The following is a 20,437-nucleotide window of genomic DNA, read 5'->3' as shown; positions in this document are numbered from 1 at the left end:
GAAATGGGCTCTGCAAAGATTCTCTCTAAAGCCCAGTCTGGACAAAGGTCTGATGCTTGGAGGTCAGCCTGTATTGATTCTGTGTGGAGGTGGGTGGGGAATGAATTGGAGCGTGTACCCCAGAAGTGGTCCACCTGGTTTTGAATTCTGGCTCTTTCACTTAGTATTTATGTGACCTCAGACAAGTTACTGAACCTCGCTACTTGGGCTTCCCCATCTGCCAATGTCTAGGGCTGCTTGCAGCCCGGGTGAAGGATGCAACATGGTCGGAGCGGGCACAGGGCTCAACCTGCTCAGTGAGGTTGGTGACCTCGGCTGCAGAAGTGGGTCTGAGTGCAGACCTGTGAGTGCTTCTTACATTCAGACAACCAAGCAGGTGAACCTCATGCACCAGACACAGAGGGCTTACACAAACAGAGTTTTCTCCTTTCAGGTTTTAACACCTGCTGGTGGGTTGAAGCCGCTTTTTCCGGAAAGGCTGACTTAATAATGGGCTTTGGGGTAGAAAATCACACCAAACGACTGGCTGGGCCCCTGCTTCTGCTTATTTTTTTTCTGGTGGAGAGAAAATGAGCACCATGCAGATTATTTTGTGAAGGAGAATAGTCTGTGGGGAAATCTGGGTATGCAAAAAAAAAAAAAAAAAATTAGCCAGCCATAATCAAGCCTGCCAAAGAACACAGAGTAACTGAGACTCAGAGCCACGGCCCCTCATGTGGGTTCTGCCGAGGTATTCATAGTTGCTATTCAACTAAAGGCCCATTGAGAAAAGGGCCTCGTGGTCAAATAAGCCTGGGCAGGGCAGGATTAACAAGGTTAAATCTAACTCTTCCCTAAAGGACTTCTAGTTTTTAATGTGCTAACGGAAATGATGAATTTCTCAGGGGGCCACGTATGTTTCACAGCATCTCTCCAAGCTAGTTTGACCTTGAAAACCTGATTGATTTTTGCTTTTTGGCAAGCACCAGGTGGGAAAGTAAGTTTTAGTGGTTGAGCAAAGGACATTTCATTCCTCTCTGAGTAGTAGACACCAGGCTTCTCAAATTGTCTTCCTTCCCCAAAGAGTCCCAGCTCAGAGGTTGGGCCTTGTTTCTGAGGCTCCCACTTCATGTAATCCTTAAAGGGAAGATGGATATTGACCTGAGACAGCTAAACACATGATTAAAGGAGATGCCCTTAGCTGGTCTATAATATGACTTTGCTGCTGCTGCTGCTACGTCGCTTCAGTCGTGTCCGACTCTGTGAGACCCCATAGATGGCAGCCCACCAGGCTCCCCTAGTTCCTGGGATTCTCCAGGCAAGAACACTGGAGTGGGTTGCCATTTCCTTCTCCAATGCAGGACAGTGAAAAGTGAAAGTGAAGTCGCTCAGTCGTGTCCAACTCTTCACGACCCCATGGGCTGCAGCCCACCAGGCTCCTCCACCCATGGGATTTTCCAGGCAAGAGTTCTGGAGTGGGGTGCCATTGCCTTCTCCGATAATATGACTTTACAATCCCCCTTTGAGATATGTAAAATTTATTTAGATTGTAAAATATTTTCATTCATTTTACTGCTTATTTGATCAGTCTCAAAAGGCAGTTCAGGTGTTGTATTTATACTTGGTGTAATATACAAATACAAGATATAATACAACCACCATATAAATAATATGCAATATAAAAACAGTTAGATGAACGTTTCTTCAAAGAATTGCCTTAATTACTATCATTATGATCTCTGCAATCATGGTTTGCAGAAAAAGTACAGAACCTGGCACGATGAAGGATTAAATATTAATCATGTACATGTTAACAGACTTAAAACCAAACTTCAAGTCAAGATCTTAGTATATAATTGATAACTTCTAGAGTCTTTAGAGATGTAACATATAATGGATTAAATTCCAAACTGAGATAAACTAAGATAATATCGATCTATTCCCCTAAGAGTCTAATGCCAATATTGTTATTCAAAGGTGACTCTATTAAAGGTTCATTTTATGCTGTCTTACAAATATCTGTAATTATTTGCATTTTTGGTGACATTTATTTTCAAATATACTTTCATTGTTTTACAGAAATATGAGTCTCTCCCAGGACTGTAAAATTCCTGCTTCAGGAATTCTCCTCTATATTCTAGGTGACTAAATTAGTTGGATGAATTTGTGAATAAATTAACTTAAGATTTACCTTTGGAAAACAGAAAAATGCAATTACTTCAGCGTACATTTTTGTGGAACTATAAGGCTTAAAAAAGTAGATTTGTTCTTTTAAAATGTTTTCTCTGGTATTAAAACAATATAAAATACATCATCATCAAACAATGCTGTTTATTCCAGGAAATAAGTCTTGAGGCATCTTTAATCTCCAAAGGATTCAGTGCAGGCTTTTAATTTTCTGGTTACAGACTCTGTGACCCTTTTCTTACCGGATGAAGAATTTGTTTTGCCTGTAGGCAAAGAATAATAATGTGTTGGTAGGACTTCAAGTCTAGACTATCACGAAATACTCAGAGTCCTTCTAGTGCTTAGATATGATTGATGAAAGCTTTAATAGTTAAAGGACTGGGTACAGTGGAAAGTAGGAAGATAAAAGACGGAAGGGGGGACAAAGTACGACAGACCTGAGGAAGCCTACTCTGAATTGGAAAGCCCACTCCTAAAGTTTGCTGGAGGATGAGGGTAAGGGGAACCTTCCAATTTAAGAGAGGAGGGAGTTTAGGGGAGAAGATATTGAGTTCAGTTTTTGAGATGTTAGTCCTGCAGACTCTATGGGATATCCAAAAAGGAATAAGGAATACGTTGCTGTTGTTCATCCCCTCAGTCGTGTCTGACTCTTTGAGACCCCTTGGAATGTAACATGCCAGGCTTCACTGTCCTTCACTCTCTCCCGGAGTTTGCTCAAACTCATTGAATCGGTGGTAATAAGCGGACAGATGAAAACATAGCTTTGGGGTCAAGAGAGATCTGAGAAGGAGATGCAAGTCTGGATTTGAAAGTCTTTCTAAAGAATGATGGTGGTGGAGTAGGCAATGAGATCACTCCAGAAAACCCTGGAAGGGTTGTGCAGCATGGAAAGATAAGAGGATGTTGAAGGGGAGGAGGTGCCCACCAAGAGCCTGGGATGGACTGCTCAGACAAGAGGAAGAGAAACAGGGAAAACAAACTGAAGAAGCCCGGGACAAGAGCGACGCCAGGAGAAGAGAGTGGGCTGTCAGAAAACGCCGCACAAAAGGCAAGAAGGATCAGGACCAATGCAGCACCTCCATCCAGCAATTCTTGGGGAGGGATCTACCACATTATGATGAGTGAGGAGTGACTGGGAGCTGAGAGGGTAGAGGGGAATACATTTTTGGTGGTGTTTAGAGGGGAAATCAGTTAGTTTATTAAAGGGTGTGTAGTGTATGAGGCGGGCAGCTGCAACCAGAGCACTAAGTGTGGCTGACAGGAGCTACCCCACATCCGAGGTCAGGGGCAGAAGCCAGGAGGACCCCATGCCCGAAGGGCGGTGGCCAAGAGGAGTTACCCCACATCCGAGGTCGAGGCAGCGGCCGAGAGTGCCAGGCTGCAACGGTGCAGGAACGGCTGAGAAGAGCTACACAAGTCCAAGGTCAGGGGCGGCGGCCCGGAGGAGCTACCCCACGTCCGAGGTCAGGGGCGTTGGCCAGGAGGACCAACCCCATGCCCGAGGCCAGGGGCGGCGGTAGGGAGGGCCAACCCCATGTCCAAGGAGCGGTGGCTGCGTGGGTGCAGGAGGGCCTAGAGGAGCTATCCCACATTGAAGGTCAGGAAGGGTGGCGGTGAGGAGATACCCCTCGTCCAAGGTAAGGAGCAGCAGCTGCGCCTTGCTGGAGCAGCCGTGAATAGATACCCCACGCCCAAGGTAAGAGAAACCCAAGTAAGATGGTAGGTGTTGCAAGAGGGCAGCAGAAGGCAGACACACTGAAACCATACTCACAGAAAACTAGTCAATCTAATCACACTAGGACCACAGACTTGTCTAACTCAATGAAACTAAACCATGCCAGTGGGGCAACCCAAGACAGGCAGGTCATGGTGGCGAGATCTGATAGAATGTGGTCCACTGGAGAAGGGAATGGCAAACCACTTCAGTATTCTTGCCTTGAGAACCCCATGAACAGTATGAAAAGGCAAAATGATAGGATACTGAAAGAGGGACTCCCCAGGTCAGTAGGTGCCCAATATGCTACTGGAGATCAGTGGAGAAATAACTCCAGAAAGAATGAAGGGATGGAGCCAAAGCAAAAACAATACCCAGTTGTGGATGTGACTGGTGATAGAAGCAAGGTCCAATGCTGTAAAGAGCAATATTGCATAGGAACCTGGAATGTCAGGTCCATGAATCAAGGCAAATTAGAAGTGGTCAAACAAGAGACGGCAAGAGTGAATGTTGACATTCTAGTTATCAGTGAACTCAAATGGACTGGAATGGGTGAATTTAACTCAGATGACCATTATATCTACTACTGCGGGCAGGAATCCCTCAGAAGAAATGGAGTAGCCATCATGGTCAACAAAAGAGTTTGAAATGCACTACTTGGATGCAATCTCAAAAACAACAGAATGATCTCTGTTCGTTTCCAAGGCAAACCATTCAATATCACAGTAATCCAAGTCTATGCCCCAACCAGTAATGCTGAAGAAGCTGAAGTTGAATGGTTCTATGAAGACCTACAAGACCTTTTAGAACTAACACCCAAAAAAGATGTCCTTTTCATTATAGGGGACTGGAATGCAAAAGTAGGAAGGCAAGAAACACCTGGAAGTAACAGGCAAATTTGGCCTTGGAATACGGAATGAAGCAGGGCAAAGACTAATAGAGTTTTGCCAAGAAAATGCACTGGTCATAGCAAACACCCTCTTCCAACAACACAAGAGAAGACTCTACACATGGACATCACCAGATGGTCAACACCGAAATCAGATTGATTATATTCTTTGCAGCCAAAGATGGAGACGCTCTATACAGTCAGCAAAAACAAGACCAGGAGCTGACTGTGGCTCAGATCATGAACTCCTTATTACCAAATTCAGACTTAAATTGAAGAAAGTAGGGAAAACCACTAGACCATTCAGGTATGACCTAAATCAAATCCCTTATGATTATACAGTGGAAATGAGAAATAGATTTAAGGGCCTAGATCTGATAGATAGAGTGCCTGATGAACTATGGAATGAGGTCCGTGACATTGTACAGGAGACAGGGCTCAAGACCATCCCCATGGAAAAGAAATGCAAAAAAGCAAAATGGCTGTCTGGGGAGGCCTTACAAATAGCTGTGAAAAGAAGAGAAGGGAAAAGCAAAGGAGAAAAGGAAAGATATAAACATCTGAATGCAGAGTTCCAAAGAATAACAAGAAGAGATAAGAAAGCCTTCCTCAGCGATCAATGCAAAGAAATAGAGGAAAACAACAGCATGGGAAAGACTAGAGATCTCTTCAAGAAAATCAGAGATACCAAGGGGACATTTCATGCAAAGATGGGCTCGATAAAGGACAGCAATGGTATGGGCCTAACAGAAGCAGAAGATATTAAGAAGAGGTGGCAAGAATACACAGAAGAACTGTACAAAAAAGATCTTCACGACCCAGATAATCACGATGGTGTGATCACTGACCTAGAGCCAGACATCCTGGAATGTGAAGTCAAGTGGGCCTTAGGAAGCATCACTATGAACAAAGCTAGTGGAGGTGATGCAATTCCAGTTGAGCTATTTCAAATCCTAAAAGATGATGCTGTGAAAGTGCTGCACTCAATATGCCAGCAAATTTGGAAAACTCAGCAGTGGCCACAGGACTGGAAAAGGTCGGTTTTCATTCCAATCCTAAAGAAAGGCAATGCCAAAGAATGCTCAAACTATCGCACAAATGCACTCATCTCACATGCTAGTAAAGTAATGCTCAAAATTTTCCAAGCTAGGCTTCAGCAATACATGAACCGTGAACTTCCTAATGTTCAAGCTGGTTTTCAAAAAGGCAGAGGAACCAGAGATCAAATTGCCAACATCTGCTGGATCATGGAAAAAGCAAGAGAGTTCCAGAAAAACATCTATTTCTGCTTTATTGACTATGCCAAAGCCTTTGACTGTGTGGATCACAATAAACTGTGGAAAATCCTGAAAGAGATGGGAATACCAGACCACCTGACCTGCCTCTTGAGAAATCTGTATGCAGGTCAGGAAGCAACAGTTAGAACTGGGCTTGGAACAACAGACTGGTTCCAAATCAGGAGAGGAACACGTCAAGGCTGTATATTGTCACCCTGCTTATTTAATTTATATGCACAGTACATCATGAGAAATGCTGGGCTAGAAGAAGCACAAGCTGGAATCAAGATTCCTGGGAGAAATATCAATAACCTCAGATATGCAGATGACACCACCCTTATGGCAGAAAGTGAAGAAGAACTAAAGAGCCCCTTGATGAAAGTGAAAGAGGAGAGTGAAAAAGTTGGCCTAAAGCTCAACATTCAGAAAACGAAGATCATGGCATCTGGTCCCATCACTTCATGGCAAATAGATGGGGAAACAGTGGAAACAGTGTTAGACTTTATTTTTTTAGGCTCCAAAAGCATTGCAGATGGTTTTTGCAGCCATGAAATTAAAAGACGCTTACTCCTTGGAAGGAAAGTTATGACCAACCTAGACAGCATATTGAAAAGCAGAGACATTACTTTGCCGACAAAGGTCCTTCTAGTCAAGGCTATGGTTTTTTCCTGTGGTCATGTATGGATGTGAGAGTTGGCCTATAAAGAAAGCTGAGCACCAAAGAATTGATGCTTTTGAACTGTGTGTGGTGTTGAAGAAGACTCTTTAGAGTCCCTTGGACTGCAAGGAGATCCAACTAGGCCATCCTAAAGGAGATCAGTCCTGAGTGTTCATTGGCAGGACTAATGTTGAAGCTGAAACTTCAATACTTCGGCCACCTTATGTGAAGAGCTGACTCATTTGAAAAGACCCTGATGCTGGGAAAGATTGAAGGTGGGAGGAGAAGGGGACAACAGAGGATGAGATGGTTGGATGGCATCACTGACTCAAGGGACATGAGTTTGAGTAAAGTCATCATCTGGTAGTTGATGATGGACAGGGAGGCCTGGTGTGCTGCAGTCCATGGGGTTGCAGAGTCAGACACGACTGAGTGACTGAACTGAACTGAACTGAACTGAACCTGTTTTAAAGGCAGAGCACTGGGCCCGATAGCTTTTTGAGGTCACTTCTAACCCTAAAAATGTATGATTCTGTGTGCCTTGATTCTTTTTATTGAATTCACAACTATTTTACCAATTCAGTTCTTGGTTAAATGCTGATCTAGACAACCCAATTTTTCTTCTTCCTGCCTGCCTTTCCTAGAATATTCTTATTTTCCAATCTAAACTGACTTCCATAACAAGTTATAGGCCAAGTATTTCAATCACATTCTTTCTTAATACCCACCAGACATAGTCATTGCATCAAATTTTTAAAAAATCGCAATTAGTGGCTTCCAATTTCTACATCAGCTCATTCTGTTTTTTCTTTTCCCCACCTCTCAGTATTGTCTAATTTCTCTTCAGACAGCCTATTGCATGGGTCTCTATGAGTGCTTTTTTGAAGAGAATACCTACCTTAAATAAAATTCAGTGAAGTAAAGTATATCTTAAGGTACTTTCCTTTGACTTGGGAAGAGAGGTTTTTTTTTTGTTTGTTTGTTTTTTTGAGTTGTCCTAAAATATGTGACTCTGGACTTTGCTGGATTAAATTCCATAAATTGTGGAAACTGTTCCAGTGATAAGTTATCCCCAAGGACAGAATACCCAGGGAACAGGGGTACTTCTATTTTTGATTTAGTGTTTCAAATATTGGTCAGGTATATTTACATTTTAATGAGTTATTAACACTGAGAAGAAAAGATTATAGTAGCTCTCCAACATCTCCATGTACCAGTGGTCTAGACAATATCGCTTCTGGGATAGTAAAATTTTTAGAATTCTTACCATGTAGATCATGAACTGCCAGCCAACAAAGTAATACTGTACTGTTCTTGCGGAGATAGCCTGAGTTATATTTGGAGCAAAGTTCACCAATAGATATGTTCCTGCCAATGCCAACGTCATACCTTTTAAATTGAAAAGACAAACCATGTTGAAAAGGGCCATTCAAGTCTTTTTGTTTATGTAAACATTTCCTATACACTGAGCATTACTTGTAAAAGTCATGAAAGTGAAAGTTGCTCAGTCATGTCCAACTCTTTACGACCCCATGGGCTATATAGTCCATGGAATTCTCCAGGCCAGAATACTGGAGTGAGTAGCCTTTCCCTTCTCCAAGGGATGCCTATGAAAATACAATCTATCAAACCATCCCAAGAACTTCACGCATTTACCCAACAACATTACCTTTAGAAGGGGATAATATAAGGGCCACAGGATGGATGGGGTAGCATATAACTTCTGATTTTTCTCTGTCGTTTCAAGATGAATCTTGACCTCTACAGAGAAGCTTTCCTCAGAGATGGGGATGATCAGAACACATGCATATGAAGACATGGAAACACATCCAACCTGGCTGCTTGTTTCCATGTGGATCAGGAAGTGCATGATGACTCTGGATCCACCTAGATCTAGATGGCAGGGCCCAGAGAGTGGGGAAATCCATCACCTGATGGTCCACTCTGCACTTACTCACCTTGGATCCTTTACACACACGTACTTGGGTATTTTACACTTTGAAACTCTTGTAAATGAATACCATAATCATTGTCATTTTTTGGAGTCTTTTTAGGAGAAATAACAAAGTGAATGCTGACTCTGAGTCAGATTGACTTGATCTAATTTAAAATCTAGAATTCCAGGGATAGCTTGGTAAAATATCACATTATAAACCTATGTAGGAATGTGTTACTGTCATCACTTTAACATTACTTATAATAATGGAGGGACGGAAAATGTGGGGGAGAAGTGGCCACAGAGAAGCGGATTTGGCTTTCCAAATAACACTGGAAACTGCTTATTTATTAATAATTAGCAGCCTGAGAAAAACTGATTTATGTAGCATTTTTTGGGTAGCACAACTTAAAAACATAATTCAACCTGTTTCACCACTGAGGTCATCATTGTTGTGTATATAATTTACAACCAGCATACACTCCAACCTGAAACAATTTGGTTTGTCTAAACAATCTCATAATTTGAAGACATCAATTTCCTATTGTTCTCAACCTAATGATTTAGAGTTTTGAACTCTAGTTTCTGAGAATCCATTTGACTTTTTATACAAGCTAGATAATAGCTATTCATGGTATAGTACGAGCTATAAAATAAGCTTACTCTAATGTAACAATTTATTCAGTACTACTTTGTGAAGACAGAAATTATACACACAATTTTAAAAGCTATTTTCTAATGAGAATTTTTAAAAAGAAAACAATATACATTATTAAGCATTGTAATAAAAGGAAACAATAAAAACCATATATAAGAACTTGGGAAAAATTATTGGTCAGGTCTGTCCTTTCTTTGACCAAAATAAAAAAAAAAGAAGAAACCAAAGATCTTATAAGATAATTGTCCAATATTACATTCCTAGGAAGAAGCAATATTTTAAAAACCCAGCTTTCTAAACTTAGTAAAGCAGAATAAATGCATTGAATACAATTTCACAATCTCAGAGACTTCCAACCTATTCTTGTGAAATCTAAATTTCTTATTTATATTGAGTTCCTCTGCCAGTTATTTCTTTATCTCATCTAGCTGTATCTAGTGTCAAATTTAATTTTTCAAGAATTTGGTTTTCATTTATTTATCTTTGGCTGTGCTGGTCTTCATAGCTGCGTGGGCTTTTCTTCAGTTGAGGCAAGTGAGGGCTACTCTTTAGTTGCAGTGCATGGGTTTCTCATTGTGGTGACTTCTCTTGCTGCAAGAGGAGGGGCCCTAGGGCACGTGGGCTTCAACAGTTGTGGCCAGTGGCTCAGTAGCTGTGGCTCCCAGGCTCTAGAGCACAGGCTCAATAGTTGTGGCACGGCATGTGGGATCTTCCCAGATGAGGGATCGAACCCATGTCTCCTGCATTGGCAGGTGGATTCTTTACCGCTGAGCCAGCAGGGAAAACCCTGAAATTTTAGTTTTGAATATATAGCACATGCGTACAGTAAAAAACTCAAAAGCCATACAAGAGGGATCAGTGAAAGGAAACTCTTTCTCACGTCCTTGTGGCCCACGAGGTCCCCTCCTCAAAGTGAGCTACTGCTGCTGGTGCTTGAGATTTTCTTTCCAGAGACGCTTTAGGCAGGCGTGGGTGAGAGTGCATGCGTTTTGATTTTTTTACACAGAATGATGTTAGCATATCATACACACTTTTCTGTATCTTGCTTTTTTCCTACTTAACAGAACATCTTTTTCTACTCCAAGAACATCTCGGAAAACGTTTCATGTTATATGTCGGGCAGCCTCGTTCTTTCAGAGTCTGCAGAGTGTTCCATTTATGGAGGCGGCGTTATTTCCAGCATGGTCCCTGTTTCACACCCTGACACACCCCTCCCTGTCCCACCTCTGCTCTCTCACGTGCGGCCTGTGCCCATTTCCACCAGTGCAGATCTTCTCTGCCTTCCAAAGTTTGTTAAAAACAAATGTAATGACTGATGGTTTTGCGAGGTCCCTTTCAAAGTAATTTTTCACACGTATTCTCTCACGTGAACCTCACATCACTGCAAGTCTAGTGAGTAACTCTATGGCAGCTCAGGAGGTCACATGTTCTTTCTTGCTAATAATTTTAATCTCAGCAACGTCCTACGTCTAGGAAGGCAGTTCTGGATAACTGCTCTTATTTGCTTATTTCTTTGGCATCATTTTATTTTCCTATGTGACTTACTGTCTCCTTCATGAGTCATGTGCACATTTTTCATAAGTGTTTAAAAGTGCTGCAGACAGCCACTAGCAGTTGCTTCAATAAATTTCTGCAAAATATTTTTATATTCCACCGTTTCCTAAAAGTGGCATGAAATATCACGTTGCTGTTGCTGTTTAGTTGCTAAATCGTGTCTGACTCTTTGTGACCCCCATAGACTGTAGCCCGCTAGGCTCCTCTGTCCATGGGATTTCCCAGGCAAGAATACTGGAGTGGGTTGCCATTTCCTTCTCCAGGGGATCTTCCCAACCTAGGGATGGAACCTGTGTCTTCAGCTTGGTAGGCAGATTCTTTACCACTGAGCCACCTGGAAAGCTAATATGAAACATCACAGTTCCTACTATTTTTATTTCAGTAAAGCCACCAATCTTTGGAAAGGTACACATTTTTGACTTAGAAAACTTGCTAGTTTACCTTCTGTTGGCCCATTTGCCCAAAGGAGTGCTCTGGAAGTGTAAGATACCAAAAGAAGGAAAGCAGCACTTGACATGCCCTTGGACCACGGACATGGTTGAATTTCAAGTCCAGACTTGGACAGTGGGAGTCTAATCTGAACTGAGACTGGCTCCCCAGAATTAAAATCTCACTGCTACTGCTAGTTGCACAGGCCAGGTGAGTTGTTTATCCCTCTGTGACACAGTCTCCTCATTTCTAGGCACAAATTAACTTTTCATACCTGCTAGACTCCAGGAATTTGGCTCTGGAAGAGGCCATCCTGGGAAGCAGAATATGTTTGAAAGCTCATCTGGAGGCCTGTGACAAAGGACCCTGGGACAAATGCAACTTAGGATGCTGACTGCCAAGGGTCAAAGGCCATCTGAGTCAAACTTCGAAATTAATCCAAACTTGTATCTCTAATATTGGTCTAGAGATGACTAGAGGGAGTGTCCCTGGGGCTGTCTGTACAGGGTTAACAACTCAATTTGAAAATGAAAGGACAGGGCAGGAAGGACTCAGCACTTTCTGATTATCTAGTGAAGACCTCTCTCCGTTGGTCTTAAAAAAACAGAGAAGAAAGGAAATGATGTAACTGACAGAATACAGACAGGAAGAAACACCAGCATATGTTTGCTACCCACTGCCGACCTCAGGGAGTGAAGTCGCTCAGTCGGGTCAGACTCTTAGTGACCCCATGGACTGAAGCCTACCAGGCTCCTCCATCCATGGGATTTTCCAGGCAAGAGTACTGGAGTGGGTAGCCATTCAGGTCTCCCACATTGCAGGTATACGCTTTACCGTCTGAGCCACCAGGGAAGCCCTAACCGTCTGTTCAGTACACAAAGCACTGAGAGCTGACTATTGGTAGGGTCCAGAGGTGGAGCAGTCAGGCAGCAGTGAGTAAGCTGCAGGCGGTCGTCAACCACGGGATGCTGGATACAATCCATGATATAGGGATGTGGGCTCATCCGCCAGCCTTATGCCCAGACCTGCACCAAATACATTTTCTCATCAAATATAACTGAAGTCACATAAAAATCTACAATGATCTGGTGGGCGTTTCAGATTCAGCTTGATACAAGTATTAATAAAATCTCTTCCTATAAACTTGTCATATACAAAACAGGGAAACAGGCTCATCCCTGCTCTTTGGAGTAGATAGACTAGGTGTACTGGGAGGGCATATGCCAAGGGAAGGTAATCATTCTTTTTAAGCAACGTGTCCAAAGCTATAGATTTCATAGACAATTGTGGCTGACATGAGAGTTACATTATGATCACCATCACACAGAAATGTGATGATAATAAGAACTATAATAGTAATAGCTAATACTTAACATACTCTAAATGCTTTATACAAACATAACTAATATTTCTTACAAAAAGCCTACAAAAATAACTATACTGCATGTTACTATACCAACATATAGTATGTGTATACTGTATAATATGTAACATTGGATACTATTAAACTATTGCTAGCCGTATTTGATATATGAGAAAATTGAATCACAGAGGGAATAACTATCTTGTCTGGGCTAAGTGAAGAGCTTGAACTGGAACCTAGGTAACGTACTCTCTTTTTATATATGTGTGTGTGTATGTGTGTATATATATATATATTTTTTTTTAATCTACTTGGTTGTGCTGGGTCTTAATTGTGCCATGTGGGATCTAGTTCCCTGACCAGGGATCAAACCCGGGCCCCCTGCATTGGGAGTGTGGAGTCTTAACCACTGGACCACCAGAGAAGTCCCTAGGTAACCTGTTCTTAATGATTATCCTCTTCTGCCTCTTGTATGCATAACAGAACGGGGCTGATAAATGGACTACACAAGCCTGTCATTCACCTTGTAGTCTCAATGAGTGGCACCCCAGGAGTTGTACTGAACACAACGTGAGGCTGGATGAAGCGTCTCCACAGGGGACAGAAGGAATGGACTCCTTCTGGCAGCTGTTCCTGAAGGCCCCGAATGGCCCTGAAGTTCCTTGAGAAAAGCGTCTCCAAACTGGTGTTCCCTAGAACCCAGTGTCATAAGAGGGACACACCACCACAAAAAGTTTCAACTCAAATCTATTTGGAGAGAGGTGAGTTAAACAAATTTAAATAGCTATTTTACTGGAAGACCCCTGAGAGCCTGAATGTGTTAGTGTTCATTGTGAATCTCCTTGGGGAGGATATGGTTGTAATATTTTCTAAACATATTTGACCATTTATATCATCCTGAAGTAGTGTTTGGAGGAATATTTTATACTCTGAGAAATGCCTGACATTTAACTGGATCCAGCTGTGAGAATACAGCCTCTGTTTCAAGAGGCTACTGAAGCTCTGTTGCAAAGTCTCCTATAGATGCTTGTGGATGGAGGCTGACATATAAAGATGGAGGAAGGGAAAACAGCGTATAGTCAGGCTCCTTCTGATGCGTCTGTTCACCGGCATCTACAGCCTGCTGAGTTCCTCACCTGCGCAACCCTTGGATTCTAGAATCCTTGCAGAGTTCTTCCTCAAAAGACATCCAGTTTCCCAGCCCACCCTTCTCCTTAAGTAAAACCTGAAATTGCTTTTAATTGTGTCCCCACTCTCCAGCTCAATGCCAGCTAGTGTTAACTGCCATTTAGCTAGCTTCTGGAATCTGGCTTGATCGGACTTCTGATAGCCTCAAGAGTTGAAAAATTCAGCTAACCTGACCTTACCCTACATCACTGTCTGGTTTTCTTAGAGACTGCAATATGCCGCCTGATCAATGGCGGTCCAGCTATTGCTTTAGTGGTGGTATACCACTAAACACCACAGCATAAACTGGATTCCTTCACACCAAAGGGTGCCTTCTCCTCAGTATAGTCTCTCCAGATTCCTCAGGCTTAAGGCAGGCAAGTCCTGAAGAAGCCCTGGATTGGCAAGTCTCAAAAGTATTGTTGTTCAGTCGATCAGTCATGTCTGACTCTTTGTGATCCCCGTGGACTGCAGCATGCCAGGCTTCCCTGTCCTTCACCATTTCTTGGAGTTTGCTCAAACTCATGTCCATTGAGTTGGTGATGCCATCCAGCCATCTCATCCTCTGTCATCCCCTTCTCCTTTTGCCTTCAATCTTTCCCAGCATCAGGGTCTTTTCCAATGAGTCAGCTCTTCACATCAGGTGGCCAAAGTATTGGAGCTTCAGCTTCAGTGTCAGTCCTTTCAATAAGTTAACTAAGTAGGGTGTATATTGTCATCCTGCTTATTTAACTTATCTAAATAATATAGTGAATTTAAATAGTTCTGAATCTACCATCATAAAGTCTCCCATTCTTGAGGCAGTTTTAAAACAAAATAGCCAATCTGTCCTCTCAACCAGAAATGATTTTTGTTTGGCTAGATTAGTATTCTAGGTCCTGGCTTCAAACCAAGCTGACCTCTGGTGTGGGAGAAGGAAGGAAGGAAGTGGTCTTTGTCTCACTATTAATCTCGTGACATTCTATCAATGGGGAAACCATGTATAGGTGACTTGAAATAATCAAGTTACTGGTCTCTGGAGAGTGCTGATGTAATTTTTATTTTTATGATGACAATATCTGGACTTAAGTCAACTAGGATCTCACAGACTATTAGATTCAGTATTTTTGATGACTAAGGGAAGAGAGGGGGAAATACTATAGTTTTGGCTGATTGAAGGGGAGAGAATTTTGGTGCATTTTAGAGGAAAAATAATCATTACAATAATTTAAAGTTATTAATCCACTAAGAATCAGAGCACAGTCCAAAGCCTGTCATTGAATTAATAATAGTTGGCGATTTCTTTCAGACATAGCGTTTGTGAGGTCATTTTTTTGAGGTTAGTGGTGAAAAGCTTCATAGCCACAGATCAACATTTGGCAATAAATTAGTTCAGCTTGTTTCCACATGGTCCAAAAAATCTTCATTTGTTCCATCATGAAAAACAAACTTTCATTTGCTTGAAGCAGGGAAAAATAAATGATTTTCTTTTACACATTTTGACAATTTAATTTTTAGCATGCTTATATGTTAATTTTGTACAAAATGCCACTAACTACTCTTTTCCCTGTTTGGTTTTAGTCCCTGTAAAGGAAAAACAATGCATTTTTAGCTTTTAACAGAAAAAGCCAAGTTTTCTCAAGGCAACAACAATATAGGTCCCAAGAAAATGTATGTGACCTAAGACACTACTGAGGATGGTTGGGGTAGAGTCCTTCCCTAAGCCTGAAAAGGGTTATTACACCTCAAATCATGATAATCATACGGTATTGCTGTCGGAGGCATGGGTATGGAATCAGTGACTATATCCTTTCTTATTCCTGTGATGTTAATCAAAAATTGATCACTTTTAACTACAGTATGATACAAATATGATAACAGATAAATCCCTGCTCAAAAAGCATTCAGTTCAGTTCAGTCGCTCAGTCGTGTCCGACTCTTTGCGACCCCATGAACCGCAGCACATTAGGCTTCCCTGTCCATCACCAACTCCAGGAGTCCACCCAAACCCATGTCCATTGAGTCAGTGATGCCATCCAACCATCTCATCCTCTGTCGTCCCCTTCTCCTCCTGCTCTCAATATTTCCCAAGCATTCAGGTAAAAGGCAAAAAAACTCAGAGTTGAAGGAAATGTTAACTTTAATGTTATTAAAAGTTCACTAAAATATCCTAATCAAGGTTTTCTCTCATAAAGAAATAGCACAAAGTGGTGGGTGGTGGTATTAATAGCTATGATAATAATAGTGGCCATTATTGAGGACATATTACATGACAAACCCTCTTCCAAGAGTCTTACATGCACAAGTTTTATATACTTGTTTAATCCTATGACATAGGTAATACTATCTTCATTTTAAGGATGAGGAAATTTGGGGCTTAAAGGGATTAAGTAATTTAGCAAAAAAGACATAACTCTTTGAGTGGGAAATGGCAACCCACTCCAGTATTTTCGCCTGGGAAATCCCATGGACAGAGGAGCCTAGTGGGCTACAGTCCAGGGGGTTGCAAAAGAGTTGGACATGACTTAGCGACTAACCAACAACAACAAAGCCAATCTATAAATGAATGTTCCTACATTTAAATGAGACGGTTCATGCAAAACACTTATAGCACCTGAGAGAAGTAGATATTTAATAAATCTTGGCTATTTTTAAAGTAAGAAAAATTAGCAAAGAATCAAAGAATTAATAGAGGTGTTTTTTTTAATTACATGTGTATGTGAGTGTATTTCCTATTTCTTACATTTTTAGTATTACCTCTTAGGAATGAAGTTAATCATAGAAATAATAATTTTATTATTAATAACAGGGCTTTCCATGTCTCAAAGTGCTTGTATCAATTATCCAATTTGACCCTTAAAATAGTCTTCTGTATTTGTCAGCACACTGGCTTAGAGAAGTTAAGTAATACGTTGGCCACACAGTTGATAGCAGAAGTTGAATCCAGCTTTGAATCCTTGAGAGTGAGTTTATTTTATATCCTTTGATGTTGAACTAGTTTACTGCTTTTAGTAATGTTCAGTTGATCTTGGGTTTTCTAAGAATATAATCAAATCACTGGCACATATTGCTATTTCTATTTCTTTCCTTCCTATAGCTATGACTTTCACTGATTTTTCTCCTAATCCTCATTGGCAGTGCTTGTAGCACAGTACTACATAGAAACTCGTCTTGACTTTCGTACGTTTGTCAACAGTGCTCACGTTATTCCCTCTGTTTGCCATCCTCCAAATGCTGGGAGGTGGTCCATGCCTGTCCTATTCAGCTGTGAATAGGTATCTGTGCTACAGAAAATCCTCTCTAAGCTTTCTAGCTAGAGTAATCTCTCTTTATTTTAAACCAGTGGTTCTCAACCGGAGGCAATTTTGCCTGCCCTCCGCCCACCAAGGGGGATTTGACAATGTCTGAAGTTATTTCTGGTTGTCATAACTGGGGCAGAGTGTGCTACTGGCAGCTAATGGGTAAAGGCCAAAAGAGATGCTGCTAAACACACTACAATGTGCAGGACGTCCCCCCACGATGAATTAGCCAACCTAAAATGTTAGTAGCGCTGAGGTTGAGAAACTCTGTTCTAAATAACGGTTCAGGCATTATAATACATATTATTCTCTGCTTTAAAAAATGTATTTTTGTATACATTTGATCATTGACCATATTACTTGAAGGCAGGGATTCTGTCTTAATCATCGTTTTATCACAAGGGTTCATAATAATTGGCAAGACTTCCTCTATATCCATCTGTATTACTTCATTAAATACCTTACATTTATTTAAACATTAATCAGCCATTAATTACAAAAGATGACATACGTAAGATTAAACGACTTAAAGTTTCCATAAGACTTTTGATAAATGAGAAACATAACGTAGGACCTAATTGCTTTAATCTATAAAACTCAGGCATTGCTCATTCTTATTTCTGATTCCATACAACGTCCCCAAATGAGGCCATAACCATAGTACAAAAAAAGAGTATAGGAAAATAATGTATTTGAAAAGCCACAATCCACATATGAATGCATTTGGAAAAACATTTTAACCATGAAAATTTGACAGTGTTGACTAAAAAACTCTACTAGCAGAATCAAATCAAGGAGGAAAAAGAAAAAGTGAAAACTTCAAGACACTAGGCTCAAGGGAAACAGGATCAGGGAAACAAATGTTCAACATACGAACACTGGTGTCACATTTAAACTCAAACAGTTTTTTCTTTAATATGATCTCCTTGGAACTGAGTAGATGTGGCTTTATTTAAAGTGCCTAAACTCTCATACTCATTATCATATGTCGGCAGTAATTCAGACAGGATTTTGTCAAGGAAGAAAATATGAATTTTTATAATTCTTCTCATCAGTGATATTTCCAACAAGAGGTAGAAGATACAATCAATATGTGATGGCTTTGCCGTGCAGCAGAAATATTTTTTACAGCCAGTAAGGCTACTGTGATTTTTCATTAATAGCTGTATTTCTAAATTAAAAAAAAAATTTTTTTTTTGGCTATACTGCACGGCTTATGAGATCTTAAATTTCCTGCCTGGGGATTGAACCCATATTCTTAGCAGTGAGTACGTGGGGTCCTCACCACTGGATTGCCAGGGAATTCCCTCTAAATAAAATTTTGAAGATCAATATTCTATGTTACTTTTGGAAAAGGCTAACAAAAAATTAGGTAGTTAATTGGTACATCTACTTTTTGGATGTGGTTTTCATTTTCATGCAGTCCCTTCATGCAACAATCTATCAAGTATGTCGTTTGAAGTGGAATACTCTATTAGGTAACACAGATGTTTTCTTGGATTTTATTACATTCATAAACTTTTCATAACATTCACAATAGTAATAATACTGTAATGATGATCTGCTGTGGTCAATAGCTTGGGCAGCGGCCTCAATGAAGACGCACGTATTTCATGTCAAAGAGCAGACGGCAACTCCGAGGCAGAATAACGTTCGCCTCTAGATGACACTATATCCATTGCAGTAATTTGTTCCTTGCTTTTAAAGCACACATTTTTAATGGATAGGATTAGTTATTTCCTCATCAAATCGAGCTTTAATTATCTGAATTAAATAATTACTTACCTATTAAATCCGAGGCTCTCAAATTTTCTCTCAGAAACATAACAGAAGTAATAGCACTACCTAGAAAGAAAATGGCCATTAGAGGTGTTTCCAAATATAAAAGCACGTATTATGCAACACCATTTGAAAGGAGTTAAGTAGTCTCCGGTCTGACTAGCTGTGTCCTGGTCAGAGACACCTGGTGACTGTGGCCGTGGAAACGGCCTCTGTCCCCCTCATGGCTGAGGATTCACAGAAATGGGCCTGCTTTATAATGAACCTACAGCAGTGACCGGGATGGCACATGGTATACAGTGAGGGCTTAATAAAGGCTGACTGAATGACTAAATGCCTGAGTGAAAAGAAAAGAAAGAAAGAAAAGAGGGAGGGAGGGAGGGAATAAGGAAGGAAGGAGGAAGGTAGAGACAGAAGAGAAGGATGGAAAGGCAGAAAGAGACAGAAGGGAAGGGAAAAAGAAAGGACAAAAAACCCCCCTTAACTTCATATCTCAAACTGATACATACTTCCCCTTACCTCCTCCCAAAATCCCTCTTCCAAGGATACCTCCATTGAGCACCAGGACCCGAGGGCTCCTCCCGGTCTCCCCTCTCCTTCACGAGACTCCCCCAACAGCCTACTGGGCCGGTTAGGTTGGGATTTCACTGTCTCTCAAGTCCACACCTGCCTCTTCATTCCCTCTGTCACGATTCCGGCCAGCTTCACCTCAGGCTCAGATGGTGGTAGCAGCTCCCCTCTGGAGCCTCTCATTTCACTACCCCTTCCCCACAGCACTAGAGGCATCTTTCTAAGAGGCAAATCAAGAGTAAATCCACAGCTTAAAACCTCTTAATGGCTTCCTGTCATACAGAGGACAAAGGCCAAACTACTAAGCATAACATTCAAAGACAGCCACGATTTTACTCCTGACAATTTCCTTACCATGTTTGCTCTTCATCTCTTCTATATTCAGTGTCCACTGTCACTAAATTAATCATAATCCCCAGAAGCACCACTGAGTTTCATGCTAAAGGATTTTCTATAAGCGGTTCCCTATGCATCTCTGCCTCCATCTTTTAACCCAACTCTAGACTCAAGCATCACCTCTGGATTCTCCCAGACTGAGTTGACCACTCCACGTATGTGTCATTACCCCTCATACAGCTTTCTCATTACATAAGACTTTTATTTTTGCCTCTTTTCTGCAAAAGACATTTAGGCTCTTTTATTCTAAGATATGTCTTTTTAAAAACTATTTATTCGGCTGTGTTGGGTCTTAGTTGTGGCATGCCCTGTAGTGAGTGCAGTCTTAGTTCCCTGACCAGGGATTGAACTCACAACCCCTGCATTGGAAGGCAGATTCTTAACTACTGGACCTGAGATATGTCTTATGAGATAAGACCTGGAAGTCCTGAGATATGTCTTATTTTTTGAAGATCTCTTGTATGTAGTTAGTGTGTGTGTGTTAGTTGCTCAGTCATGTTCAATTCTTTGGGACCCCATGGACTGTAGCCCACCAGGCTCCTCCATCCATGGAATTCTCCAGGCATGAATATTGGAGTGGGTAGCCATTCCCTTCTCCAGGGT

General features: G+C 41.3%; 1 protein-coding gene across 3 annotated transcripts in view; it reads right to left on the bottom strand.

Moving 5' to 3' along the window:
* NIPAL2 (NIPA like domain containing 2) overlaps positions 1-20,437 on the bottom strand; it is a 91,194-nt gene that overhangs the window by 26,993 nt on the left and 43,764 nt on the right. For all 3 annotated transcript variants that reach the window (XM_027561463.1, XM_027561464.1, XM_027561465.1), the window contains exons 4-5: positions 18,875-18,934; positions 7,972-8,093 (exon numbers count right to left, since the gene is read on the bottom strand). In XM_027561463.1, the coding sequence (XP_027417264.1) occupies positions 7,972-8,093; positions 18,875-18,934 (182 nt within the window). The remainder of the gene's footprint in view (positions 1-7,971; positions 8,094-18,874; positions 18,935-20,437) is intronic.

Source organism: Bos indicus x Bos taurus, chromosome 14, assembly GCF_003369695.1.
Source record: "Bos indicus x Bos taurus breed Angus x Brahman F1 hybrid chromosome 14, Bos_hybrid_MaternalHap_v2.0, whole genome shotgun sequence".
NCBI classification, from domain to species: Eukaryota; Metazoa; Chordata; class Mammalia; order Artiodactyla; family Bovidae; genus Bos; species Bos indicus x Bos taurus.
Note: the sequence above shows the minus strand (reverse complement) of the source record. Positions and strands in the feature narration are given on the sequence as shown.